Source organism: Balaenoptera ricei, chromosome 11 (genome assembly GCF_028023285.1).
Source record: "Balaenoptera ricei isolate mBalRic1 chromosome 11, mBalRic1.hap2, whole genome shotgun sequence".
In the NCBI taxonomy this organism is placed as follows: Eukaryota; Metazoa; Chordata; class Mammalia; order Artiodactyla; family Balaenopteridae; genus Balaenoptera; species Balaenoptera ricei.
Genome location: NC_082649.1, coordinates 23,672,163 through 23,699,860, shown reverse-complemented (window position 1 = coordinate 23,699,860; position 27,698 = coordinate 23,672,163). Strand labels below are relative to the sequence as shown.

The 27,698-nt window shown below is 54.2% G+C and overlaps 2 protein-coding genes across 4 annotated transcripts; both read left to right on the top strand.

Annotated features, from left to right (window-relative positions):
* Positions 1-91: 91 nt before the first annotated feature.
* PPP1R18 (protein phosphatase 1 regulatory subunit 18) lies at positions 92-9,385 on the top strand. 3 transcript variants are annotated; one of them, XM_059938282.1, is made up of 4 exons: positions 92-155; positions 1,879-3,518; positions 7,612-7,822; positions 8,491-9,385. In XM_059938282.1, the coding sequence occupies exons 2-4, from the start codon at positions 1,905-1,907 to the stop codon at positions 8,508-8,510; spliced, it is 1,845 nt and encodes a 614-aa protein (XP_059794265.1). In that variant the 5' UTR covers positions 92-155; positions 1,879-1,904; the 3' UTR covers positions 8,511-9,385. The 3 variants fall into 3 exon arrangements, with proteins under 3 accessions (XP_059794265.1, XP_059794266.1, XP_059794267.1); XM_059938283.1 differs by lacking the exon at positions 92-155 and adding an exon at positions 164-259; XM_059938284.1 differs by lacking the exon at positions 92-155 and adding an exon at positions 465-811.
* A 2,482-nt stretch (positions 9,386-11,867) lies between these two features.
* DHX16 (DEAH-box helicase 16) lies at positions 11,868-27,656 on the top strand. Its single transcript, XM_059938259.1, has 20 exons — positions 11,868-12,264; positions 13,836-14,086; positions 14,183-14,345; positions 14,662-14,718; positions 18,122-18,376; positions 18,566-18,769; positions 18,849-19,040; positions 19,680-19,790; positions 19,963-20,078; positions 21,745-21,955; positions 22,147-22,245; positions 22,358-22,510; positions 24,140-24,280; positions 24,472-24,634; positions 24,731-24,849; positions 24,962-25,029; positions 25,753-25,915; positions 26,021-26,182; positions 26,434-26,607; positions 27,428-27,656. Exons 1-20 carry the CDS (start codon positions 12,058-12,060, stop codon positions 27,554-27,556), a joined length of 3,138 nt encoding a protein of 1,045 aa, XP_059794242.1. The 5' UTR covers positions 11,868-12,057; the 3' UTR covers positions 27,557-27,656.
* The last annotated feature ends 42 nt before the right edge of the window (positions 27,657-27,698 follow it).

The following is a 27,698-nucleotide window of genomic DNA, read 5'->3' as shown; positions in this document are numbered from 1 at the left end:
TCTGGTGACCGCTGGGTGGCGGCCACTCCCCGCGGACCGCCCCCCCCTTCCCGGAGCACCCGCTCCCCCTTCCTCCAAGTCCCCCAGTTTCCTCGCTGCAGACCTGGGGACCCACGGCAGACAGGTTGAAGCGGAAGAGTGGGGCAGCGGCTCCGGTAAGGGAGCTAGCTTCCAAAACCGTTGGCTTCCGAGCGCCGCTCCTGCTGACGCCCCCTCTCTACGGGTCCCCCGCAGCCCGGCGGCCGCCCCGGCCCCCACGGTAACAAAGGCTGGCCCGGGAAGGCAAACGCGTGGGGAGGAGTGGCAGGAGATGGGAAGGGCGGGCCCGGCTCGGAGCAGCTGCCGCTTCCTCCCCAAGTCCCTCGAGGGGCCTGAGTCACGGGCCGCCGCCCTGGGTTGGCGAGCTGGGGGCGGAGGTCTGGACACCTGGGTTATCCGGGAGCCGGGTGAGAGGCCCTGGGGACAGACGGCGGAGCGCCAGGGCTGGCGGCGGGAAGAGAGGAGACCCGGAGCCGAGTCCCACGCGGGGTCGGAGGGAGCGAGGCTCCGCCCCCTCGCCCGGCTCCGCCCCGCGCCCCCTTCCCTCTCCCCATTGTCCTCAGACAAAGCGGCCGTCTCCCCCCGCCCGGCCCCCTGGTCTCTGTCTCCGTCCCTCCTCCTTGGCTCCCTCTTTCCCTCCTCCTCTCCCTCCCTCCTCCCCTCCCTCCTGTCTCCGGATCTCCCTCGATCCCTCTCTCCTCCTCTTCCTCTCTCCTCCTCTCTCCGGACGTCAGGCTCTTTCGCACCCCCCCCCCCGGGAGCCCCGCGGCGTGTGAGTTGACTGAGGGGCTTCAGACTTGGGGAGGGGGTGTCTCCTCTCCCGTCCCCGCTCCCGTCCCCGGCCCGGACCTTGGGCTGTCTCCTCTTTGTGCCGAGATTGCCTGTCTGTGCGGTCAGAGCCGGGTGGGGATGGCCGGCTATGTCGGGGTTCCGTGAGAGCCAAGACCCGGGCACGGGACTGGCAGGCTCCGGAAAAAAGAGGTGTAGGGCCGGTGCTCCGCACGTCTGGGTCTCGGGGCACCGCCGGTGGGGGAGGCAGGCGGTGGTGCCGGGACCGCGTTAGGGTGGGGGTGGACGCCAGGGTTCTGGGAACGTGCTGGCAGCTCCGACACCCGGGTTCCGAAAGTCCCCGGGGGAGGGTATTTCCCCTGACCCGCCTCGGGGCGGAGTGCGGGGCGGAGGGGTGGGGGCTGGGGGGCCGGAGAGGCGTGGCCCGAGTAGAGCTGGAAGGGGAGCCCGGACCTCCGGGGCCCACGCTGAGACGCGCCGGGCTGCAGCCGCGGAACCCCCTCGCCCCTCGCCTGACTTCCCCTTCTCCCTTAGACCTCTCCACTCTCCGCCCTCCCACCTCCCCGACACCCCCTCAGGTCCCACTGCCCCCTCTCCGGCGGGATTCCCTGACCTCTCTTCCCACTCTCACGGCTCCTGGAGTAGCGGTGAGGCAACCTCGCCTGGACCCTGTCCCTCTCACACCCAGCCTCTCTTTTCTCTCTTCGCCCTCGCGCCAACTTCTCTCGTTTTTCTCTCTTCTCACATCCTGGGGACTGTCCCTGATACCCAATAACCTGTACTGACAAATCTGACTCCTGCCTCTTTGCCCTGAATCTCCACTCTTCCTCTCAACCCATCCCCCGACCGCCATCAACTTGGCTCTTAGTTTCCTCTTCACTTTCTCAGTTTTTCCCCTTTCCCTGCTCCCCCCTCTTTCCCTCTGTCCTCACCCTCAGCTCCTCTGCCCTCCTCTGTGTCCCACCTCTCCGCTCCACTTCCTCCCCTCCCACCCCCATTCTCACCCCCTGGGCCTCTCTGGAGCCTCTCCTTCCTGTTCTCTGCCCCCAGCGTTCCCCACCCTCCCCAAGGGGACCATGGCCACCATCCCGGACTGGAAGCTACAGCTGCTAGCCCGGCGCCGGCAGGAGGAGGCAGCCGTTCGCGGCCGGGAGAAGGCAGAGCAGGAGCGGCTGTCCCAGATGCCAGCCTGGAAGCGGGGGCTTCTGGAGCGCCGCCGGGCCAAGCTTGGTCTGTCTCCCGGGGAGCCTAGCCCTGCGCCTGGGACTACGGAGGCTGGACCTCCAGACCCAGACGAGTCTGCTGTCCTCCTGGAGGCCATTGGGCCAGTGCACCAGAACCGATTTATTCGGCAAGAGCGCCAGCAGCAGCAACAGCAGCGGAGTGAAGAGCTACTTGCAGAGAGACGGCCTGGGGCTTTAGAGGCCTGGGAGCGGAGACCCAGCCCTGGGGAGATGCGGGATCAGAGCCCCAAGGGAAGAGAGTCAAGGGAAGAGCGGCTCAGTCCCAGGGAAGCCAGAGAGAGGAGGCTGGGGATAGGGGGAGCTCGAGAGTCAAGCCCCAGGCCTTTGGAGGCTCGAGACTGGAGGCAGAGCCCAGGAGAGGCTGGAGACAGGAGCTCTAGACTGTCAGAGGTGAGGAAATGGAGGCTGAGCCCTGGAGAAACTCCAGAGCGGAGTCTGAGACTGGCAGAGCCTCAAGAACAAAGCCCCAGGAGAAAAGAGGTGGTGGAAAATAGACTGAGCCCAGTGGAGTCTGACAACCAGAAGTTGGGCCTGACAGAGGCCCATAAATGGCGGCCTGATTCCAGAGAGTCTCAGGAACAGATTTGGGTACAACCGGAGGCATCAGAGTGGAGGCTGAGCTCAGGAGAAGAAAGAAAAGACTGCTCAGAGGAATGTGGGAGACAAGAAGAGAGGCCAAGTCCAAGGATGGTCCCAGAAGAGATTACAGCGTCCTCAGAGACCCTGACAAGGGAGGCTCCAGACAGCAGTTCTGGAGGAGTGGAGGCAGCAGAACAGAGGCCCACCCCTGCGGAGGATGGCGAGAGGGGCTTGAGGCTGACAGAAGGGTGGAAATGGACCCTGAACTCTGGGAAGGTTCGAGATTGGACACCCAGGGACACAGAGACTCAAACTCAGAAACCAGACCCTCCAGAGTCTGCCGAGAAGCACCTGAGTCCTCTCGCTGCAGAGGCTGGAGAAGGGGAAGCTGGGAAGGAGGAGGCAGGGGCTCAGGGCAGGCCTCTGAGCGCCCTGCAGAACCGCTGCTCTGTGCCCGCCCCCCTCCCACCAGAGGACGCTGGGACTAGAGGCTCTAGACAGCAGGAAGAGGAAGCAGGGGAACTCCGGCCCCCACCAGCAGCCCCACTGTCTCCCCCACCCCCAGCCCCACCTGCCCCCCAGTCCCCTGGGGATCCCCTCATGAGCCGTCTGTTCTATGGGGTGAAGGCAGGGCCAGGGGTGGGGGCCCCCCGCCGCAGCGGACACACCTTCACAGTCAACCCCCGGCGGTCCGTGCCCCCTGCAGCCCCTGCCACTCCGGCCAACCCAGCCACAGCTGACGCTGCAGTCCCTGGGGCTGGGAAGAAGCGGTACCCAACTGCCGAGGAGATCTTGGTTCTGGGGGGCTACCTCCGCCTCAGCCGCAGCTGCCTTGTCAAGGGGTCCCCTGAAAGGCACCACAAACAGGTAGGGAGCAGCCAAGTCAGACTCCTTAGAAGCCCCCTTGTCAGCTCTCTGTGGGCTCCTGTCTCTGTCTCATATGCCTGTATTCTTGTCTTGGTCTATGCATTCTTGTTAATTCCTGCCGCCACTCTTCCTCCCCTGCACACACACCTTTCCTTCTCGTAGCCCTTCTTATCCATTCACTTCCCAGCCCAAGGAGCCTGCCCCACAACCAAGCGCTGTCCTGGGTGTGTCCCTCTCAGGCTGTGCCCAGGCTGCTCACCCTCCTTTCCCTCAGGCTCTGAGCCCCCAGCCCCCCAGTTCTTTCCATTGCTGAGTCTGTGACCCAACCCAGGCCGTCTGGTGGGAGACTTGAGCTGAGGCCACAGCCTGGAGCTTATGAGGGCAGGGTCCGCAGGGCAAAAGCACTTCCAGCCTTCCAGCGGGGAGAATGTCGGGGTGGGAAGCCTGGGGAGGTGGAGGGGGCAGCTTTGGGCTTGTAGGGAGAAGTGAGTGGAGGAGGGTCTCACAGACCCGAGGAAGAGGGGTGCAGAGCGGAGTAGGGACACCTTAGGATAGCAGGGGGAGGGGAGTGGAACAGGGCTGGCCGAGGAGCAGAGAGAAGGCTTTTGAACCCCGAGTCTGCCCCATGGGAGAGACGCACACAGAGGCCATTTGAAGTGGGTGACCTCGAGGTTGCACACCCCCAGCTGGGCCGCTGCTTCAGACAGTACTCCCTTCTCTCTTGGGACAAGAAAAGCCTTCTCCTCTTCCAAAATACCCCCTCGCCACTCCCTCCCTGTCCTTCCTCCCTGGGCTTCCCCTCCCTCCCCAGAACTGGCTCAGCAGTTGGTTTTCCCCTCTCTTCCTGCCATCCCGGCCTCTCCCTCCTCTTGGGGTAGAAAGAAAGAGAAGTGAATTTGGAGGCACTGAGCTGAGAGCAGGGAGTACAATGGGAGTTAAGGACGGGGTGGGGTGGGGGCCGAGGCCAGCAGAAGAAGGCAGCGCAGGGAAGCTGGGAACAGCCAAGCTGACTTCTTCCCCTGGCCCTGGCCCAACTCCTTCCCCATACACCAGTTTCCAGCTTGAAAAACTCTAAGGAAAGAGAGGGCTCTGCATCTAACTCATCTCTCCAGAGGCTGGGAAGACCTTCCTAGTCTCCAGTCCTCATCTCATGTGTGACATCCTCAGACTTGTTTTTTGTGTCCTCAGTATCGGTGGGAAAGCACAGGGACCAAAGCTCGGGGTCACTTGAGACCCCAGTTCATCTTCACATGAAGCTTAAGCTCCCATCCCCGAGCCATGGTCCCTGAGTCTGTCCTGAGCTCTCTGACTGCTACCAGCCCCTTCCCCTTCAGGCTGGGCAGATGCAAGGAAGTAGGTGAGGAACGACCAGGGCGAGGTGTTCAGAGAAGTCACTTCCTACTCTAGAGGTTGGCTTGTGCCTCTGGGGAGAAGCAAAGAGGAGAAAGCATGAATTTGGGGACCCAAAGCCCGGGGACTGTCTGAGCGCAGGGCAGGACCTGTGAGGGTGACCATACCTAGGTCAGGGAGCAGGGGAGCCGGAAGCAGATCGCCCAAACAGGAAGCCTGTGGGGGGGACCGGAAGGCTGGTGGGGCTGAGTGGCAAATGCAGGGCCATGGGCCTGCCAGAACTGTGCTCAGGATGTGGTGAGAGAATAAGGAAGCAGCCGCTCGGGGTGGGGGTGGGGAAGAAGCAACACAGAGTTCTCTAGGCCCAGACACCTTCCCCTCAGCCCTCCCTCAGGCCTTCTCCACTCGCCCAGCACCCTGCTCATCAGGGACAGGCATGTCCTGTCCCCAGCTTCCAGATCAGGAATATGAGGACCCTGCCACCCAACACTCCCCCCCCTTCCCTAAATAACTCCTGTTTTGCAGGCTAATTCCATCAAATGTATCCCTGCCACTGGGAGAGAAATCCCAGCCCTGCCACTGGAGCCCAGGGGTTGGGCTGTGGCTGGTGCCCTTCCCCAGAGGCCCCTCTGGCAGGGAGACCAGCCCCTCCCCTCTCCAGCCCCCTTGTGACCTTATATAGCTGATGAGAGGAGTGAGTCACCCCCTCCGTACCCCCCACCCCACACGCCCCATGCAGGCTGTGCATTCCTGAGAAGCCCAGTCAGAAGCTGGGGCTGGTGGTGAGGAGGGAAGCAGGGTGGGGGGAGAGAGACAAACGTGGAGGGAGAGCAAATAAAGTGGATCCTTTTCCAGAGCAGATAATAAACTACGCAGCTTGTTATCTCAAAAGGTGATACGAAAAGAAAACCGAAATGGGTTCCCAGAAGTTTGGGTAAATCTGTCAGCAATAGAAGTAGTTCCTTTTGAGAAACTGGGATATAAGGGGTCTGGTTCCTGTCACTTGATTCTACCAGCCAGCTGTTCCACAGACACAGACTGGGGGTTGACTGTGTACAGACTGGACTACCCCCGCCCCCAGTATTCCCCCAGTGTTGGTCCTCTGTTGGGACCACATCTGAGGTCTGGATGAAGCCTTCCTTGCCCATTGTGGCAACTTCCACGTTTCTATTGACAGCAGACACAAATAAGTAAACAAATAAGTAAATTCTCTGGTAGGTTAGGTTAGAAGGTGGTAAGTGATTATGGGAAAACATTAGAACAGGGACAAGTGGAACCTAGAGGGCCAGGAGGTAGGAGGAGCAAATATGACAACTTTATAATAGCATGATGCAGAGAGAGGGAGCCACAGCGATATTTGGGGGAAGAGTGTTCCAGGCGGAGGGAACAGCCAGGGCAAAGGCCCTGAGGTAAGAGTGCCCCTGGTGGGGCTGGAGGAAATCACAGCCAATGTGGCTGGAGTGGAGGAGGATGCTGGAGAGGAGTGGGGAGAGGCACACTGGGAGCCCCTTGTAGGCCTTGGCCAGTCTCTGGCTTTTGCTCCCAGTGAGGTGGGGGCCAATGCCAGGTTTGGACCCAGGGAGTGACACACACAGTCTCTGAGTTCTAGCTTCCCTCAGGGACCCAGGTGTTAGCAACCACCTGTCCAGCCACCGTCCTGGTTTCTCTCATACCCCAGTCCCTGCAGAGACTCAGGGGTGCAGGGCTCCAGCCCCGAGTTTCCCAAACAGACGCCAGAGGAGGCCTGGGGAGATCATCTGGACCTTTCTGAGCAGTTCACATGGAATCCTCCTGTATGTCTCCTTAATCGCTTTGGCTCCCAGAGTTAATCCCACCCTGCCCCTTCCCCCTGAGCTTCTTAGGAGGGCAAAGGGGAAGGGTAAAAGTAGTGAGAGCAGCTGGGGCTCGCCTGCTCTTGAGACAGTATGTTTAGGAAGGATCTTCTGCCCCGTCCAGATCCCTTCTGGTCATTTGCCTCTGTCTCTGCACGTCCCTTCTGGTGCATTCTCCACCCCCATCCCATGTTTGCCCGGACTTTCCTCTCTGCCCCTGTCACCTCCCCCAGCTGCACCTTTCAGGCACTCGGGCTCATCTTCTCCGTGTGTTTTGGGGAGAGTCTCATTTCCTCTGGGCTTTTCTGTTGGTCTCTGCTCCTCTCTCAGACCCAAGACCCTTTCCTGTGGGTCCACTCCAGCTGGAGGAGGGGAGTGAGGGGGGTGGGAGGGGCTGGTGACCAGGGTCCTGGGTTTCCCCCGAACAGCAAGGGGCCGAGGCTATGGAAACCATTGTGCCTGTCTTTGCTTTTGGTGGGAATCCCTCCCAGCCAGCTCTTTCCAGCTCTTTTCAAATCTCACCTCCTCTGGGTAGCCGTCCTGATTGCTCCCAGGGTGCCCAAAGACTCAGTTCTGATCACAGGACTTACCTCCATGTTTTTAATTTGTTTTTACCCTTCTGCCTCCCACACTCTAAAAGCAGAACCTTGGTCCTGTGTTACTCACTTCTGCCACCTAGTCCCCTGCCAAAGCTCAGGTCAAAGTCAATGTTTTTGAAATGATATGATTGAAGAGGGAAAATCTGGGATTGGAGAGAGAGTACTGAAAGGAAAACTGGCTTCCAGAGTGGCTGGGGAGGACAAAATCAGCGAGTGCCCAAATCCAGTCCCCACTCTCCATCCTGCACCTGTTACCCTGCAGTCTTCCCCCTGCTGACCTTGCCTCCTCCCCCCTTTCTCTCCCATCCTCAGCTCAAGATCTCCTTCAGCGAGACAGCCCTGGAGACCACGTACCAATACCCCTCCGAGAGTTCGGTGCTGGAGGAGCTGGGCCCGGAGCCTGAGGCCCCCAGTGCCTCCAGTCCGCCAGCGGCCCAACCCGACGACGAAGAGGATGAGGAGGAACTGCTACTGCTGCAGCCAGAGCTCCAGGGCGGGCTGCGCACCAAGGCCCTGATAGTGGGTGAGTGCGGCCTCCGCCGGCCCGACGGCGCCCCCTGGTGTTCGGAATGGACACTGCGGTCCAGGAGGGAGGGGGAGGATTTAATGTTGGCGCTTGGAAGGGTCTTGGCAGGGCCTCTAGCCCAACTGCTCCTTTAACAGATGGGAAAACGGAGGTCCTGGGAAGCGAAGTGCACGTGAGGTCTCCATATTTCAAAACCAGGCCTCTTTCTGAGCGCTCTAGTGTGGTTAAAAACACAGGGTTTGGATCAGACAGGCCTGAGTTTGAATTCCATCTTGTCTCTTAATTGTGGTGTGACCTCAGGGAAATCACCTGACCTCTGGCCTCAGTTCATTATTGTGAAATGGGGTTAATAATAACTACCTCTTGGAATTGTTGAGAGGGTTAAGTAATTTTTGTAGAACACCTAGGAACTACGGCTGGACATCAAATTACTTAACCTCTCCTGGGGTTATTGTGAGATTAAGCAAGTTATGAGAATGGCTGACACAGAATCCAGGCTAAATGAGTGATGGCTGCTGTTACTAGTAGTAACAGGCACTCAGGATGTGGAAGATATTATAAGATTTCCTACATGCCAACTGGCCTTCAGTGTGGGCAGTGGGTAGGGAAGGCAGGAAGCAGAGACCGTCACTCATTCTCTATCCTTATTGCCTCCTCTCCCACAGATGAGTCTTGTCGGAGGTGACCCTCTTCCAACACTGGGATATACCTCCCTCCTTCCCAGAACTGAAGATCCTGGAGCCCAGAAGATTCAGAGCAGACAGACCCTGAATATGAGCCTGGCAGGGAAGGGCAACCAACATCTTCCAACTTGCTTTCCTCATCCTGTTTCTGGGGGCGGAGGCAACCGCACAGTTTCCACCCTTATCAGACATGCTGGTGCATCCTAGGTGACCCAAGATCCCCATCAAGTCCTGGGGAGGAGCACAGAGCTCACGGGGCGCGGTGTGGGGGTACGGATGGAGCACCCTCTCCATCTCCGTGGGCAGGGTAACTCTCCACAGCCTTCCTTGACTCCCCACCACCCCCTGGGGCTCTCGGGATTTAAGTACCCATGTCCCTGGGAGACCTGGCCCACACTGCATTTACAGGCACCTCTCCCTCCTGTTCCTTAGGTCACTGCCCCTTTGTTTACAGCGCCTGCCTCCTCTCTTGACCACAGCCTGGTTTACAAAACCCCCCAGTTCCCAGCCCCACCTGCCAAAGTCCCGGGTTTACAAGCCACATCTACTTGTGTGTCCACATAGAATCCTCTCCCCTGTCCCCTGAAGTCACCTCATTGGGGTGACCTGGGGGTATGGCTTCCTCCACCTTTGCTCAGTATTACTGTCTCAGTTTTCCCCAAGAGGGAAGGCTGGGAACCTTAACTCTGTATCCCCCTCTAGTTATTTAATTCTGTTCCTCCTAGTGGTTCACAATTGAACTGAATTGCGAGGGTGTGGGGTGAGTAATGAGGCGCCTCAACTTTCTTCCCCCAATTCTCCTTCCCTCTCAATTGCCTGGTTTTTTGGTTTTGTTTGTCTTTTTTAACTTTCCATAATAAAGTGGAGCTCTCTCCGACTCTCCTGCTGCTTCTTCTTTAGAAAAAGTGCATGTTGGGGGTGGGGTGGGCTCTGGGCTCCTCCTTCCAGGCCTCTCCCTCCCATCTTCTTCTTAGCCGTGAAGAGGAAGCAGCCACGGCTGTGGGAGGGGAGAATGACGAAGGTGAACCAGGAACTCAGCAATGACATGTAGAAAGGGCTCTGGGAGAGCCTGGCACTGGTTTCTCAAAGGACTAGCAAGTGAAGGACTGGCTTTTTGTTGTTGTTGTTTGTTTGTTTGTTTGTTTTTGGCTGCGCCTCACGGTTTGCAGCATCTCAGTTCCTTGACCAGGGATTAAACCTGGGCCTCCGCGGTGAAATCGCCAAATCCAAACCACTGGACCACCAGGGAACTCCCTGGTTTTTTTTAATTCTTTTTTTTTTTTAATTAACTTAAATTTTTTTTTTAGTCTAGGGCTGGTTTGAGAAAGGGCAGTTGAAGCATCCAGTAGACTGGAAGTACCATGAGGACGAACTGTGTTGGTTGGGTTTACTGCAGCATCCCCACGCCTGGCACCTAGTAGATACAAAAATTTATTTTTAGAATGAATGACTGAACAAATGAATGAAAAGATGAAAAGAGCTAAAAATTTGGAAGCAAAGGACACTCTGAATTGAAGGATTCTGGTATTCAGAAGCCTAGTGCAATGCAAGCAGCCAGATAGTATGTGATCAGTAGTGGCTAATCCAGGGGATTTTACTCCAAGACTCAGGACCATAAATAATAAGTCTCCTGAAATTGCTGCAAGTATAGCGTATATACAGAAGTGCAGATTCCTCAAAAGAGTCTCCTCTGATAGACAATGGGATAATTCATGGCTTTGTGGCCCAAGTGTAGTTGGTTCTGGGAGGTTTCCCCATTTCAATGAATTTTTATTTTCTACAAATGTAGAATATCTGTATTTTACTTATCAGGTTTTTTTTTTTTTTTTTTAAGTTCTCCAGGCTAATAAAGACATGGTTAAGTAGTTGTAGTCCTCCTATCACTAGAGGATGCTCCTCTCAGACTAGTCAGAGGAGATTCCTCCTTTATTAAAAACAAAGTGTATTAGACAAATTGATCTTAAACATATGCCAAAGGTCTTTAATTTACCAGCAAGGGAACAAGCAAGGTGTCAAAAGAATGAGCCACTTCAGAGAGGATGTGGGTAGGAGGGAAACAGGATACTTACATTAGTAGCTAATTAGGTAAATATCCTAATCAGTTGTGACCCAGGAAAGCAGAAGCAAGAGGCTCTGAGGTGCCAGGGGTGTCCACAGTACATTTCAGAAATAGAAAGCAGTGCATTCAAGAAGTCAATGAGGGCTTCCTTGGTGGTGCAGTGCTTAAGAATTCACCTGCCAATGCATGGGACACGGGTTCGAGGCCTGGACCAGGAAGATCCCACATGTGCCGAGCAACTAAGGGCATGCACCACACTACTGAGCCTGCGGTCTAGAGCCCACGTGCCACAACTACTGAGTCTGCACGACTAGAGCCGGTGCTCCGCAGTAAGAGAAGCCACTGCAATGACAAGCCTGCGCCCCTGCTCGCCGCAACCAGAGAAAGCCCGTGCGCAGCAACGAAGACCCAACGCAGCCAAAGATAAAAATAAATAAACAAATAAATTTTTTAAAAAGAAAGAAAGAAGTCAATGATGTGGAGCTACCTGTGGCTGTTAACTGGAATAACAAATGTTTCTTTTCCCAGCGTAGTGTCTGATAAACCCAATTAATTGTAAAAGTATGAAGCAGGATCAAACACAGGACGGCACAGTCAAACAACAAACTCTGCTTATTTAAAATTAAGCAGCCACCAGTAAGTTTCTCAAGCAGTTAGCAAAAAAAAAAAAAATGCTGAATACAGTTTGCACATTCCTTAGTTTGGAGATCTTTTAAAATAACTTTCAGAGACAGCGCCAAGAAAAGAGGGCACCTTTATTTTTTCTCCACATCCCAAGTTTGCTCCTGCCTGGAGTCCTCTTTTAAGCCTAACCTGTATTCACTTCTGCGGAAAGTACCAGTCCTAGCAAAGATCACTTCTAATCAGCACGGCCGAATCTGTAATAAGCATGGACTTGATCCTCTAATTTGAAAGACTGCCCCACCAGCCGCGCGCGCGCACACACACACACACACACACACACACCTTGCATTATTTTTGGCTCCATAGAACTTACATGTTTTATTTTTTATGTATCTTGTCTCCGCCCCCCTCAAGTCACTGTAAATTCTGTGAGGGATTTGTTTCTGATTTGTTCTTTGGTATATCCCCGGGGACTAAAACTGTGCCTAGCACACATTAGGCTCTCAGCATTTGTTGAATGAAATGAGTGAGTGTAACACCCAGGAATGACCAACAGAAGGCGACAGAGAGATTCGGTGGGGGAGGAAATGAAAATGTTTTTTCCCAAGCTTTGAGTACAATTCCGCAAGATTTGACTTCGCTCGGCCACCGTAGTGCTTAGGCCGGAAAAGTGCAGCCACTTCCGGCCTCCGAGGTCCGGGAAGATTGCTTTGGGCTGTCGGAAACCGAACCCCTAGGTCCTAAGGCAGCTTCTTTGTGGGACAGAGGCTCCGGCCCGGGGCTTCAGGCCTCCGGGTGACCCGCCCGGCCGCCAGCGAGGCTGCTCGAGACACTTTCAGGGCCGGGAATAGGGAGCGTGAGTCGCCATGGCGACGCCGGCGGGGCTGGAGCGCTGGGTGCAAGACGAGCTGCACTCGGTGCTGGGACTGAGCGAGCGGCATGTGGCCCAGTTCCTCATCGGTACCGCGCAGCGCTGCGCCTCGGCAGAGGAGTTCGTGCAGCGCTTGCGAGACACCGATACCCTGGACCTCAGTGGGCCGGCCCGGGACTTCGCCTTGAGACTCTGGAACAAGGTGCGGGACGGGGTGGGGGGGGGCCGGGCGTGGGAGCGGCAGGAGAGGGGGTGGAGCAGGGGCGGCGCCCCCAGGTTATTTGTCCTGGTGAGGTCGGGCTAACTGTCTAACCGAAAATTAAGTAAGCTCAGTTCACCAGCATTTATTCTTTGTCCGTGATCGCCTACGGGCTAGACGTCTACTTCCGTGGAGAAGATTGAGGACGGTTTAAGTGTTTTGGATTAAGCGCTATAGAGCCATGTTTCTCAAACTTTAACAGGTACAGGATTCATCCAGGGCTTTTGTTAAAATGCGGGTTCCGATTTGGTAGGTCTGGGATGGATTCTTCGTTTGTTCATTTCTAACAAATCTAACAAGTTTACAGGTGATGCTGGTGGTCCACAGACCACCCTTTGAATAGTGAGGCTATAGAATAGATGTGTAGGCCCGTGCTGTGGGAGGGCAGAAGGGGTGGGAGTTGGGATCGGGAAAAGCAGGCCCAAAGATTCTCTGGAATTTGTCAGGTAGAGAAGGGAGAAGAGTAAAGGTGTAAAGGTTAGCTCCTGGAAGACAAGACTGTATTTCTTTTTTTAATGAAATATTTTTTTAAATAAATTTATTTATTTTATTTTTGGCTGTGTTGGGTTTTCGTTGCTGCACGCGGGCTTTCTCTAGTTGCGGAGAGCAGGGGTTACTCTGCGTTGCGGTGTGCGGGATTCTCATTGCAGTGGCTTCTCGGTGCAGAGCATGGGCTCTAGGCGCGCAGGCTTCAGTAGTTGTGGCACGTGGGCTCAGTAGTTGTGGCTTGTGGGCTCTAGAGCGCCGGCTCAGTAGTCGTGGTGCAGGGGCTTAGTTGCTCCGCGGCATGTGGGATCTTCCCAGACCAGGGCTCAAACCCATGTCCCCTGCATTGGCAGGCGGATTCTTAACCACAGCACCACCAGGGAAGTCTGACAAGACTGTATTTCTTGTCTTTGTATTCCTACCACCTAACTGCACCTTGCAGAATAAGAGCTTAGAAAGTATCCAGTAATACTAAAAGTGTTGAGCTTGTTCAGAGAATGGTGGATAACCTGGTGTGGATATCCCATAAGATGCTTGGTGAGAAATGAGGTTAGAACGTAAGGGATGGGAGGGTAGGAACTTTATGTTAATCTGTTCACCAGTGTATCCCTGGAGCCTGGTACAGTGCCAGGCCTGTGACAGGCCTCTGCACAACAATCCTGGCCAGTCCTTGGGTAGGAATGACTTAGTCATTGGGAAGAAGAGAGGTTGAGCAGTTGAGAATTGGATATGAGAATGTAAACTCCATGAGGGCAGGTTTTTGTCTCTATTTATCCCTGTATCCCTAGTATCTACCAGTGGGTGCACAGGACAGGCTTCGATAAATGTTTGTTAAATGAACGACTGAAAAGAAGTTTAGAAGCTGAGAGGCCCCATTCAGGCTGACGGACATGGTGTGAAGCCTTGGGGGAGAGAGAGAATGAAGGCCGGTTTAAGATCAAGTTACTCCTTAAATTAGGAACAGGGCAGAGTAGGTGGGCAGGGATCAGGAGTTGCTCACATCCCCTTATCCTCTCCTCTTCTGACAGGTCCCACGGAAGGCAGTGGTGGAAAAGCCAGCTCGGGCAGCTGAGCGAGAGGCCAGAGCCCTGCTGGAAAAGAACCGATCATACAGGTTGCTGGAGGACAGCGAAGAGAGCAGCGAGGAGACTGTAGGCAGGGCCGGGAGCAGTCTCCGGAAGAAGCGGAAAAAACGGAAACACCTCAGGAAGAAACGTCAGGAGGAAGAGGAAGAAGAAGAGGAGGAAGAGTTTTCGGAGAAAGGAAAGAGGAAGACACAGTAAGTCAGAAGTAGGGTGAGAGAGGATGGGGCAGGTGGATGATGGGACAGTAAGCCTCTGGATGCCCTTAGTTAATGCTCCGGGCTGGGCTGCAGGGGGGGTAAACAGCAGACTGAGAAGCCAGAGTCAGAGGATGAGTGGGAGCGGACAGAGCGAGAGCGCCTTCAGGACCTGGAGGAGCGCGATGCGTTCGCCAAGCGGGTTCGGCAGCGGGACAAGGACCGGACTCGCAACATCCTGGAGCGGTCAGACAAGAAGGTGCGTAGGAGCAGTACGTTCCGTCAGTCCCCAGAAGATCCCTGGGTCCAGTCTGAGGTTGGGTGTGATTGCGGATAGTGATCTCTGGGAAGACAAGGGGCTGCCTCCAGTGATCTGGTAATGTCTTTGGGTCTTCGGGCTAAGGTGGCTCTCTGCTGAACTTGCAGCCCCAGAGATTCCTCAGTGAAGGGGGAACATTTCTTTGTGCTGGGGAACATTTTTTTTGCTAGGGAACATCAGAATGATACCTGTGATTCTAGAAGGGCAATGGCTGTGGGCGTGGGGACTTTTGGCCACTCTTGCCTTCTTCTCCTAGGCTTATGAAGAGGCTCAGAAGCGCCTCAAGATGGCTGAGGAAGACCGGAAAGCCATGGTGAGTCCCAGTGCCCAGGAAGACAAAAAGAAAGACTTACTGAAGGAGTGTGGTTAAGGATAGGGAGAAAGAGTGCACAGGAAGTGCAGTGGGGCTGCTGGTGGAGTGTTGGGTCTCTGGAGGAGGGGGCTTGGTTGACAGGAGCCTGCTGAGAGTGGACTTAAGTTGTAGAGGGAAGAAAACGGCCCAGAAACCCTCTTTGACTCCTTAGGATCAGATCACACTGTGTGTTAGTGAGGGGAGTGTGAGCTTTCGCTGTTCCTGAGACTTAAAGAGATGTACTCCAAAGGCAGCTGGGTGGTCAAGGGGGTGGCTGGAGGACAGGAGCAGAGCGGAGTCCTACTGCCCACGGATGTGCTGACCACTGAGCTTGGGTACAGCATCTCCACATACCTTCTTACCACCTGATCCCTCCATGCCCCACGGGGCCTTGTGATCTCCCACTGGTTTCCTCATTTGGTCTTCTCACTGCACAGGGACAGAGCCCTTGTAATTCATGAACTGGACTTGTTACGGGGTTAGCCTAGGTAGGGTTGCAGTTTTCCCAAGGCCTGGTCTTCCCATGTAAGTCACACTTAGATTTCCCCAAAGAATTCTGAGACTCTTGGTGTCCTGAAAATGGTCTAGTGGCCATCAGGTCTCTCCTGACATATCCATCTCAGCTCGCACCCCACAAAGTGACTGTGGCCAGAGACTTCTGAGACATCTCTCGATGCTGGTGTAGTGTTTTTACTTTCCTGAATTTTTCTTTTCTTTTTCAATTATGAAAATTTTCAAACAAATAGGAAAATTGAAAGAATAGTATAAGGCAATTTTTTTTAAAATTTATTTATTTATTTATTTATTTTTGGCTGAGTTGGGTCTTTGTTGCTGCACGTGGGCTTTCTCTAGTTGCAGAGATGGGGGGCTATTCTTCGTTGCGGTGCGCGGCCTTCTCATTGTGGTGGCTTCTCTTGTTGCGGAGCACGGGCTCTAGGTGCACGGGCTTAGTTGCCCTGCAGCATGTGGGATCTTCCCAGACCAGGGCTCGAACCCATGTCCCCTGCATTGGCAGGCGGATTCTTAACCACTGAGCCACCAGGGAAGCCCTAAAGAATAGTATAATGAACGTTCATCCAGACTATTTGGATTAAAAAATCGCTAATAACTGTGTGCAATATTTGCAGTGTCTATGTATTTTTATTTATTTATTTATTTAAAGTTTTATTTATTTATTTTTGGCTGTGTTGGGTCTTTGTTGCTGTGCGCGGGCTTTCTCTAGTTGCAGCGAGCGGGAGCTACTCTTCGTTGTGGCGCGCGGGCTTTTCATTGTGGTGGCTTCTCTTGTTGTGGAGCATGGGCTCTAGGCACACGGGCTTCAGTAGTTATGGCGTGTGGGCTCTAGAGTGCAGGCTCAGTAGTTGTGGCACACGGGCTTAGTTGCTCTGTGGTATGTGGGATCTTCCCGGACCAGGGCTCGAACCTGTGTCCCCTGCATTGGCCGGCAGATTCTTACCACTGCGCCACCAGGGAAGTCCCTGCAATGCCTATGTAAATGGCGGCTTTTTTCTTTTCCTCTCTTTTTGAACCATTTAAAAGTTTTAGACATCATGGCATTTTGTCCCATCAGCATGTACCTGGTAAGACATTTCTCTAAAACCACAGTGCCATTGTCACACCCAGGCAGATGATTCTCATATATCAACTAAGAACCTGCCTATAATAAAATTTCCCCAGTTACCCCAAAATTTCTTTAATAACTGCTTTTTCCAAACTGGAATCCAGTCAAGGTTCACGCATTGCATTTGGTTGTTAGGTTTCTTCAGTTTGTTTTATTTCCCCCTTCTCTCTCTTTCTTTCTGTCTCATCTTGTACCATGTCCTACATTCTGGATTTATCTGATCCTTATCTTGTGGTATTAAGTTCTGTCCCAGTGCTTACTTTAAAGTGGAAATTGGGTCCACAGCTTGCTTAGACTCAGATTAAACAACTGTGGCAGCAACACCTCTTGGGTGGTGATGTGCACGTCATATCAGGGGGACACACTGTCCAGCTGTGTGCGTGTTAGTGCTGGTATCCTTCCTACCAACAGCCTCTCAGCTAATGGTTTAGCAACCACTGCTAATCCTTTCCTGAATCACTTATGTCATGGGGGATTGCAAAGTGGTGATTTTTGGATTCTGACATTCCTTCTACATTTATCGGCTAACCTTTTTATATAAAGAAGAACTTTTCCTCAATAACAAGGAATGGGCTACAGTGCCTTCCTCAAAGTGAGGGCAAATGTTTAACTGTTCCCTTTTAATTACTAATTTTCGGAGTAAAGAGTCTGCTGTAATAGTCACCTCACCGGTGACAGAAGTTTTTTTCCCGTTGTTTGTACGCGTGTCACGTTGGACTCGTGAATTTTTATTTCTCAATGTTTTATAATTGCATATCATTTTTCTTTTTGATGCTCAGATTGCCCTGATTTCTTGCCCATATTTTAAAAAGACATCCATCTGCCCCACCCATCAGGCCAAAGGAGTATTTGATTGTGGTACTCAGATCAGGTCATGAGCATAAACTCCATTTTAAAACGTGATAGAACAAACAAGAAAAACCAAGCAATTAAATCGAATCAGGGCCCCCAAGGGGAGGGCAGCAGTGGGGTTTTGTCACTGCAGTAGAGGAGCTTGTTGGGAACACAGGGAAGATCGTGTTGCCACAGTGGGAGGGCTTAGGGTTAGGGTCCAGAAAGGCCTTCAGCATGTGGCCAGTCTTCTGTCATCCACAATGTGTCCTGAAAAGCCTGTATCGAAAGGAAACATGTAGAAGCCAAATGACCCATTGTCTGAGGGGGAGAAGTTAGTCCCCGAGCTAAACATCCCTCATTACATTTTGCCTCACAGAACCACTCTCTGATGCTTCTAGCCTTTTTGTGTGTAATTTATTTTTCCCTTTTCCTCAAACTGCAGTCATTTGGTTCAAGACCAGGGAGCATATCATTGGGGAGGAAGAATACCTATTTTTGGCTCACCCAGTGGTTTCCAATTGTCTCACTTGTTTTCAGTTTGAGACCTGTGCTTCCAAATGCTGGTACCAGCTGTTATGTTTTTCCCCTTTCCACTAAGTCAAATAAAATAGCAAGAGTACAGTATAAAATATGCACATAATCACCTTAGCTCTAGTGAATTTATATTGGCGAAGATGGTCAGGCTGCCTGGAAGGACGTCCAGCTGGGTCTTCCTGCTGGAAGGCAGCGTGTGGGCCCAGCGTTGGGCATGTCGTCAGTCGCGTTGTCCAGTGCAGAGGGAAGGAAGGTAGAGGACACATCTTTAGGTTCTCTTGCCGGCCTGTCGGAGGTTGTCACTCTTAGGGGTAGGTGAGGAAAAGGGTCACTCTTCCAGCGAGAGGAGGCTCTGACTGCCCTGGGCTGACCCAGGTCCCTGAGCTGCGGAAGAAATCCCGCCGAGAATACCTGGCCAAGCGGGAGCGCGAGAAGCTTGAGGACCTGGAGGCCGAGCTGGTGGACGAGGAGTTCCTCTTTGGGGATGTGGAGCTGAGCCAACACGAGCGGCGTGAGCTCAGATACAAGCGGCGAGTGCGAGATCTGGCCCGGGAGTACCGGGCGGCTGGGGAGCAGGAGAAGCTGGAGGCCACCAATCGCTACCACATGCCCGAGGAGACGCGAGGACAGGTGAGGCGAGGGGGTCACCGCTTCAGCCCCGGTCCCCAAGCGGAGGGGAGGGAAGGCTTCCGGGGTTTGGGCGGTGGCTTGGCTGGCCCCTTCCTTGTCTTGCCTTTCTCCATGGGCGGGGGTAGCGGCTGGGGAGGGGCTGCTGGGCAGAGAGGGCAGCTCTGTCTCCACGTACCCCTCTCTCTTTAGCCAGCACGAGCGGTGGATCTAGTGGAGGAGGAGTCCGGTGCCCCTGGGGAGGAGCAGCGGCGCTGGGAGGAGGCCCGGCTCGGGGCAGCGTCCCTGAAGTTTGGGGCCCGAGATGCTGCCTCTCAGGAGCCCAAGTATCAGCTGGTGCTGGAGGAAGAGGAGACCATCGAGTTCGTCCGGGCCACTCAGCTCCAGGGTGACGAGGTGAGAGGGAGGGCGCGGGATGTCCCGAGGAGCGTGGGGAGCCGGCCCTGAAACTCACTGCCCTTCTCCTCCTTCTCAGGAGCCGTCAGCCCCACCCGCTCCAACCCAGGCCAAGCAGAAGGAGTCCATCCAGGTCGTCCGCCGCAGCCTCCCGGTGTTCCCGTTCCGCGAGGAGCTCCTGGCCGCCATTGCTAATCATCAGGTCCTCATCATCGAAGGCGAGACAGGCTCGGGCAAGACCACCCAAATCCCACAGTACCTCTTTGAGGAGGTATGGCAGCCTCAGCCTCAGCTGGCACTGACCAGCACAGTCCTGTCAGCTCCTTTACGTGCGATTTTGAGTAGTCACTTTCCTTCTCTACTTCAGTCCTTTAGTCTTTTCTGCTAAGTGGTGAGGTTCTTGAGAATAAAGGCCACGCCCTTTTCATGCTTCTGCTTTCACTTCCTGCCACGGTGTCCATGCCTGATAGGTGTTCTGTAGGTTAGCGTTGGAAGGAGGTATAGACGGTTAGATGGTGGCGTACGGGTGTGAGATGGACCCCGCTCCACCAGCCCGGCCTCTGCTCCTCTGCAGGGCCAAGGGATGAGGAGTGAAAAGACTTTTCCTACTTTTTTACCTTCCCTTGTTCCCCTTGCTTTTGGGTCTGCCCAGCCGGTCAGTCCTTTTCCAGCTTGAATCTCGCAGAGCCCCGAACTTGATGACCCAAAGGGCTGGGACTGCCTAGGGCTGGGTGAGGACCCTTTGTGGGCCCTGGGTCTGCCATCCTATCCGTTTGCCCTTCTTGTCTGGTTTTCTGCTTCTGTCTGTTTCTCTGTTCCCCCTGCCCTGCATTTCCAACTTCTCTGAATTGCTGGGCCCCAGCTGCATATTTGTCAAAGGGAAAACCTCCTCTTTCTTCTTGTCATGCAGGGTTACACAAAGAAAGGCGTGAAGATTGCCTGCACTCAGCCCCGGAGAGTGGCAGCCATGAGCGTGGCTGCCCGTGTGGCCCGGGAGATGGGTGTGAAGCTTGGGAATGAGGTGAGATCTGTGGGGACTGAGGGACGAGGAGAGCCCCTAGGGTCTGGGACTCAGCCCCCGCTGCCTGCAGGTCCCCTCAACCCCCATCAGTCCAGGTGCTCACCCTTGTCCCTTTGCCCTCCCTTCTGGGGGCACCAGCCCAACTGTCGATCACTAATGGCCCACATGACAGGTCGGCTACAGCATCCGCTTTGAGGACTGCACATCAGAGCGAACTGTCCTGCGCTACATGACGGACGGGATGCTTCTCCGGGAGTTCCTCTCTGAGCCTGACCTTGCGAGTTACAGGTACGCACAGGCCCCCCAGCTCCCACGAGAGGGGGCGCTGCCCGCCTTCGCCTCCCTCCGGTCTGCTGCCCTCCTGTTCTTCAGTACCTTCCTTTATCTCCTTTAATCTCTGGCTTTTCCCTCCTTTCTTCCCACCTGGCCAGTTTGGCCATTGTCTTCTCTTTTGATTTATCCACCAGTTCTTTTTTCTTAAATTATTTATTTATCTATTTTTGGCTGCGTTGGATCTTCATTGCTGCACGCAGGTTTTCTCTAGCTCTGGCGAGCAGGGGCTACTCTTCGTTGCGGTGCGCGGGCTTCTCATTGCGGTGGCTTCTCTTGTTGTGGAGCATGGGCTCTAGGTGCATGGGCTTTAGTAGTTGTAGCACATGGGCTCAGTAGTTGTGGCGCACGGGCTTAGTTGCTCCGCGGCATGTGGGATCTCCCCAGACCAGGGCCTGAACCCGTGTCCCCTGCCTTGGCAGGCGGATTCTTAACCACTGCGCCACCAGGGAAGTCCTGTCTACCAGTTTTTGAATCTTTATGGTTCGAACAGTCTTAGAACTGAGATGGGCCCGGAGGGTAGAAGAGGCTACAGAGAAAGCCTTTCTGTCTCTCCCCAATTGTTCCCAGAGTTCAGAAAACAATCAGGATGGTAGAATGGTGCTGTGGGGACTTGAGGAGCCACGTGAAGACCACTTGCAAAAACTTAGAATGTTCAGCTTAGAGGGGAAAACTCAGACATCCTGGTTCCCTCTAAATATGTGAAGGGCTATTATTACATGAGAAAGGGACCAGACTTGTTTTATGTGACCCCAGAGAGCACAGCTAGGAGCCATGGGGGAGGTTACAGGGAGGCGGATTTCAGATCAATACCGAGAAGCCATAGAGTGGCAGAGATTGCAGGGGCTGTCAGAGTGCTTGCGCCCTGACTCTTAAGCCTCTGGCCCACGTCTTGGAGTGGCTTGATCTGTGAATAATGAGTTCTCAATGCCGGCATTGGCCAAGCAGGGGTTGGATGCGCATGTCTTGTGGGGGAGAAGTGATTCATGGATGGGATGAGGGTGGAGCCAGGCCAGCTGAGCAGTACTTGCCTTTTCAGCACCTAGGAGACTGTGGATTTCCGGTCCTAGAAGATTACAGTGGAGCAATGGGACAGATATGATTTGGTCCTTCACATCCCTTGGAAAAACCTCTGAGAACCCATGGAAGGCCAGCTAATGCAAGAGTGTTCAGGGTGTGGGGTTTTCCCATCACGCCAACTTGCTTTGTGAAATGGCTGAGGACTTCACCATCATGGTCACAGTTAGGCACAAAGGGTTGAAGTGGGGGATGAGCTCCTACGGGCTTGGCAGGAAATCCAATGACTAGAGCAAGGAGAAAGAAGGTGGCACACATATAGCTAAGCTACGAGGAGACCAAGAAGCCTGCAGAGTCCTCTCAGGTTGGGGTGGGAGGGCTCACCTGGCCCCTCTCTCCAGAAAGAGGCATCAGGGCCAATCAGGGATGTGCGGCAGCTGCCCCAGAGGACCCCGGGAGCTTCGGGGCTGTTCACATCATGGTGGTTCAGGTCTGTCTGTTCCTTCCTAGCCAGGCTGTGGGCCTATCCTCTCATCTGATGACCCCAGTGTCCCCTCCTGCATTACCCACCTCCCCTCGCTCACTGGTGCCCCCGTTCCTTCCTCAGCGTGGTGATGGTGGATGAGGCCCACGAACGGACCCTGCACACAGACATTCTCTTTGGGTTGATCAAGGATGTTGCTCGCTTCCGACCTGAGCTCAAGGTCCTGGTGGCTTCAGCCACACTGGACACTGCCCGCTTTTCCACCTTCTTTGATGACGCCCCCGTCTTCCGGATCCCAGGACGCAGGTTTCCAGTTGACATCTTCTATACCAAGGTGCCCCCTCAGGGAGGATGGGCTTAAGTGTAAAGGCAGTGGAGCCTTTGAAGGAAATTGTCCCAAGGAGGGAAGGACGGGATGGAGAGTCCAAAGGGAAACTGGGATAAAGTGTACGTCGAGCTGGGAGGAGAGGAAGAGATTTGCCTGAGCAGGTGGCCTTCCTGTGACCCTGCCTCCTCCCCCGCCAGGCTCCAGAGGCGGACTACCTGGAGGCCTGTGTCGTGTCTGTGCTGCAGATTCATGTGACCCAGCCCCCTGGGGATATCCTGGTGTTCCTGACAGGACAGGTGCGTGACGTAGGGGAGGGGGTGTGATATGTGTATCCCAGGGGAAGACAGGGCTGGCAGGTCAGCCTCGCGTGACTCTGGGTCCCACGCAGCTCTCCCCACCCAAATCCAGGATGAGATTGAGGCTGCCTGTGAGATGCTCCAGGATCGCTGCCGCCGCCTGGGCTCCAAAATCCGGGAGCTCCTGGTGCTGCCCATTTATGCCAACCTGCCTTCCGACATGCAGGCGCGGATCTTCCAGCCCACGCCCCCTGGGGCACGGAAGGTCAGTTGGAGAAACCCACATTCTTCACCCCTGTGGTTCACGCAACTAGTAGTGAAAAGGAAAGTGTGTGCCTGCCCTGTGCAAGGTGTGTCCTGGGCACTGCTGCAGCTGCGAGGCTGGGTGGCAGTTCCTCGCCTCTGGAGCTGGAGAGAGAGGGTGACGACAGTGGGAATGGCGAGATAGCCAAATGCGTGATCCAGAAAGTGAGCATGGTAGAGGTGCAGAGGAGAAGGGAGGCCCTTGGTGTGCCAGGAGGTGGGATTTGGTCTGGACCTTTAGGGAAGATGATGGGGGAATATCAGAGGAAGGCTTAAGGGGTGTCTGCGGTCAGAGTACTCCAGCAGGCTTAGTGGAAGGCTCACATGGTGAAGTAGTGGGAGACAGGTTAAAAACAACTTTGAATGGAGATTAGAGAGGGCCTTTGATGGCAGGTGGAAGAGTGTGGACTTTAGACCAGTGAGTGGCCATCAAAGGATTTTGAGCAAAGAGGTAACTTTTCATTCAACAAGTATTTAAAGAGTTCCTCCCACGTTCCAGGTACTGTTCTAGGGGATGAGGACACAGCAATGAACAAAACAAGTCAAACAAGTCGCTAGCCTCATGGAGTTTAGTCTAATATAAATTAGGAGACAATGAACACATAAATACCTAACATCAATTTGTGGCAAATGCTCTGAAGAGGTACAGTGCGGCATAGGAGGACGGAGGCTGACTCCGGGGATGTCGGGAGAGGAATGGCAGGAAGGGATTTTCCTTAGGGTGTAGGGAAGGCCTCTCCCTCTCTGATAAGGTGAGAGTGAAGCTGGGGCCTCAACCAGGCGAGGGAAGGAGCCAGGCTGACATCTGGGAGAAGAGCGCGCCAAGTAGAGGGAATAGCGTATGCGGAGGGCGGGCGTGAGGATGGGCGTGAGGCGTGCTCAGCAGTGGGCAGGGGTGGAGCGAGGAGCCCTGGTGCTAGGAGATGAGATCAGAAAAGTAGCCAGGGCCTGGAGGACTCGGGGCCTGAAGGGGCTTGGATGTGATTCTCAGGTAAGGTGGGAAGCCACTGATGGATGCGGGGAGTGATGTGACAGGCTCACATTTTAAAAGGACCATTCTGGATGCCGTGTAACCAGGGCTAGGAGTAGAGCAGGGAGACTCATCAGGGGGCTATTTTAGGAAGTAACGTGTAAAGGTGAATATGAAAGTGACAGTGGGGCTTCCCTCGAGGTCCAGTGGTTAGGACTCCACGCTTCCACTGCAGGGGGCGCGGGTTTGATCCCTGGTTGGGGGAACTAAGATCCCACATGCTGTGCGGTGCGGCCAAAAACTAAAAAACAAATTAAAAAAAAAAAAAAAATTGACAGTGGGGAAGATGGGGCCAGAACCTGACACCCCCAGCTCCCACCTCTGAAAAAAACCCTGAACCCCCTTCATTTCCTTTCCTATTCCTTTCCGCCTTATGCCCTGCTAATCCCCACATCTCCCCCACCCTTCTACTGACCTGTCCCCCTCTCCCAACCTTGGCCGCAAATCCCCTCAGCTCCTGCTCCTTTGCACCTGTTTGTCTACTCCACGTCTTCCAGAATTACTTCCTCTGGGTAACTAGGTGGGTGGGATTTACGGGCGATCCCACATCCCCTCATTCAGGTAGTTGTGGCAACGAACATCGCCGAGACCTCGCTCACCATCGAGGGCATCATTTACGTGCTGGACCCGGGGTTCTGTAAGCAGAAGAGCTACAACCCGCGCACGGGCATGGAATCGCTCACTGTCACACCCTGCAGCAAGGTTGGCCTGGGCTGGAGCAGGGTCTCCATGGGGCGAGGGGGAGAACAGGCCAGCTCAGAAGCGGTGGAGGCTGCTTAGAGCAAGGGGGATTAGCGGTCCACACCCTCCCAGATTTCTTGCAGAAATACTGCCCTTTCTCTTTTCCATCACCAGATTGTCCGTGGGCCTGAAAAATTGTCCTTTCTTTCCAGGCCTCAGCCAGTCAGCGAGCTGGTCGGGCGGGTCGGGTGGCTGCAGGGAAGTGCTTCCGCCTGTATACCGCCTGGGCCTATCAGCACGAGCTGGAAGAAACCACAGTGCCCGAGATTCAGAGGACCAGCCTGGGCAACGTCGTGTTGCTGCTCAAGAGTTTAGGTGACTGGGGTCCCCCAGTCCTCCTGAGACAGAAGGGGTGGGGCTCGCTGGTCCTTGTGAAGGGACTCTGTTCTACCCTCTCACATCTTTCTCCAGGGATCCACGACCTAATGCACTTTGATTTCCTGGACCCTCCGCCATATGAGACCCTGCTGCTGGCTTTGGAGCAGCTGTATGCACTGGGGGCCCTCAACCACCTTGGGGAGCTCACCACGGTGAGGTGGGAGGGCGGCAGGCTGGGGCAGGAGGAAGGCTGGGGTGACCCCTCGAGAGTTGGAGGGACACCTGAGGGAGGAGTGGCCTCAACTCTCTCTTTCCTCTCCTTAGTCTGGTCGAAAGATGGCAGAGCTGCCGGTGGACCCCATGCTGTCTAAAATGATCCTGGCCTCTGAGAAGTAAGCCCCTGACTCGGCCGGGCCCCCAGCACACACACTGGCCCTGCCTCTTTCTATTTCTGGGGCCATCTTTGTGATCTTGTTTTTTCTCTCCACCACATTATTCTTTAACAAATAACAAGTTATTAGATACCTTTTATTGCCCCTTTTGAGGCCCAGAGGGATCAGTAAGACACTGTCCTGTCTTTGGTTATGATTATCAAATGGGTGAGATTGACAAGCATGTAGAAAATTTGGGGGCATGAATGAAAGTGGAAGATTTTCCATCGTGAGGAGTGCTGAGTGAGGGCTGGTTTGGGGACTTACTCATTCCTAAGGTTTCAGACTAGAGCATTTAGATACAGCTGTGGAGGGACCACCTTTAAATGCCATTCCTCTGCTATGGTTGAGGTTAAAGGTCATTACGTGAACTTAAAGGGATTGCTATAATGTGCACCTTCTTACTGCAGAACCCTCAGAGGGCCCCGGTGCCTTCCTGCCCCTGCCTCCCTGGTTATCTCTCCTGTTACCATTTTATCTATAACCCGACCCTCACCTCCTTGACCCCCATACCGCTGCCTCTGCCACCAAAATCAATCTACTCTCTGATTTGTAGCCGTTAGCCCAACTTGCTGTCCCCACGTGAGGACATCCACCGCACAGCGATCCCTTCCCTCCTCACTGCGCCTGTTCCTGTTGCTGTGTCTCGCTTTGAACTCCCATGCCTTTCCCTTCCTGCCCCAGGTACAGCTGTTCAGAGGAGATCCTGACAGTGGCTGCCATGCTCTCTGTCAACAACTCCATCTTCTACCGACCCAAGGACAAGGTCGTCCATGCCGACAATGCTCGTGTCAACTTCTTCCTCCCTGGTGGGGACCACCTGGTTCTGCTGAACGTTTATACGCAGGTCACTGGGCTTGGGTGAGTGGGAGTGAGGGGGACGTGGGGGACTCTGGTCCCGCTGTATACTTAACACCCCCTCTTCCCCCCTCTTTTTCAACCCTTTTCACAGTGGGCTGAGAGTGGTTACTCTTCCCAGTGGTGCTATGAGAACTTTGTACAGTTCAGATCGATGCGCCGAGCCCGGGATGTGCGGGAACAGCTGGAGGGGCTCCTGGAACGCGTGGAAGTCGGTCTCAGTTCCTGCCAGGGGGACTATATCCGTGTCCGAAAGGTCAGCGTTTCTTTAGTCTGCTGCTGTCCACCCAGTATCTCCCGAGGAGCAAGCTTCTCCCTGGGGCCAGCAGCCTGAGAACATGCCCCTTCCCCTGTGGAAGGTGTGCTCTCCCTGTGCTTTCTTCCCGGACCCCTGAAAGGCCCTTACCTTTCTAGTTCTCCCAAAGCCTGAACTAAAAAGGCAGTGAGTGCTGAGGGTCCCTGGACGCCTGCCTTTCCCACTGACTTCCTTTCCCGCCTGCTCCGTAGGCCATCACTGCTGGTTACTTCTACCACACAGCACGGTTGACTCGCAGTGGCTACCGCACAGTGAAACAGCAGCAGACAGTGTTCATTCATCCCAACTCTTCCCTCTTTGAGGAACAGCCACGCTGGCTGCTCTACCACGAACTTGTCTTGACCACCAAAGAGTTCATGAGACAGGTGAGGGGACCTTGCCCTGCCCAGGCAGGTGGATTGTGTGGGAGATGGTATCCTGGCAAGCTAAAAACCCAGGTTCAAGTTGCTGGGACTGGCAGAGAAACAGGAAAGCACCTTGGTTTAAGGTAGGATAAGATAGAAATGCATCCTTTCTAACAGCTGTCTCAGCATCTACTAAGATCTGAGAACTGTTTATTCATTCACTAAGTATTTGAATGCCCATTGTCTCAGTGTTTCAGGTGCTGGGGTGATAATGAACAAAGCAGATATGAGCTCCATCCTGAGTGTATTTCAGTCTTTACGTTCAGGCTTTTGTTTAGGGTTAGCTTACTTGTGCTCTTGAGTAGCATGTAGAGATGTGTGTCTGCCCCTGGGATCCAGAGTATTAGAGCCAGGTACCCTTTCCTCTAGCCCTGCAGTCAAAGGGGAAAGAGAACCTTCTTTTAAATCACACACACAGGGCTTCCCTAGTGGCGCAGTGGTTGAGAATCTGCCTGCCAATGCAGGGGACACGGGTTCCAGCCCTGGTCTGGGAAGATCCCACATGCCGCAGAGCGACTAAGCCCGTGAGCCACAATTGCTGAGCCTGCGCGTCTGGAGCCTGTGCTCCGCAACGGGAGAGGCCACGATAGTGAGAGGCCTGCGCACCGCGATGAAGAGTGGCCCCCACTTGCCGCAACTAGAAAAAGCCCTCACACAGAAACGAAGACCCAACACAGCCATAAATAAATAAATAAATAAATAAAATTTAAATCACACACACACATCAGAAACTAGGTTGGACGGAAGGGAACCCTGCTGATTTTGTTCTCTTCCCTTCCAGGTATTGGAGATTGAGAGCAGCTGGCTTCTGGAGGTGGCTCCGCACTATTACAAGGCCAAGGAGCTAGAAGATCCCCACGCTAAGAAAATGCCCAAAAAAGTAGGCAAGACACGAGAAGAGCTAGGGTAAAGAGCAGAGAACATAACAGAACAAACAGAACGTTAACACCAGCTCCTTTTCCTTCTGTACATTATTTAATATCTATTAATAAAAATATTTTTAGAGTAAAGCTATGGGGAACTTTAGAGATTCAGAGAAAGTGACATGGAAA

Bases quoted from the DNA above. Each gene is read 5' to 3' on its own strand.
- PPP1R18 (XM_059938282.1), top strand. From the start codon at position 1,905: ATGGCCACCATCCCGGACTGGAAGCTACAGCTGCTAGCCCGGCGCCGG. The intron at 3,519-7,611 runs GTAGGGAGCAGC...TCCCATCCTCAG, and splicing joins CTGAAAGGCACCACAAACAG to CTCAAGATCTCCTTCAGCGA. The intron at 7,823-8,490 runs GTGAGTGCGGCC...CCTCTCCCACAG, and splicing joins CACCAAGGCCCTGATAGTGG to ATGAGTCTTGTCGGAGGTGA.
- DHX16 (XM_059938259.1), top strand. From the start codon at position 12,058: ATGGCGACGCCGGCGGGGCTGGAGCGCTGGGTGCAAGACGAGCTGCAC. The intron at 14,346-14,661 runs GTGCGTAGGAGC...TTCTTCTCCTAG, and splicing joins TGGAGCGGTCAGACAAGAAG to GCTTATGAAGAGGCTCAGAA. The intron at 24,281-24,471 runs GTTGGCCTGGGC...CTTTCTTTCCAG, and splicing joins CTGTCACACCCTGCAGCAAG to GCCTCAGCCAGTCAGCGAGC.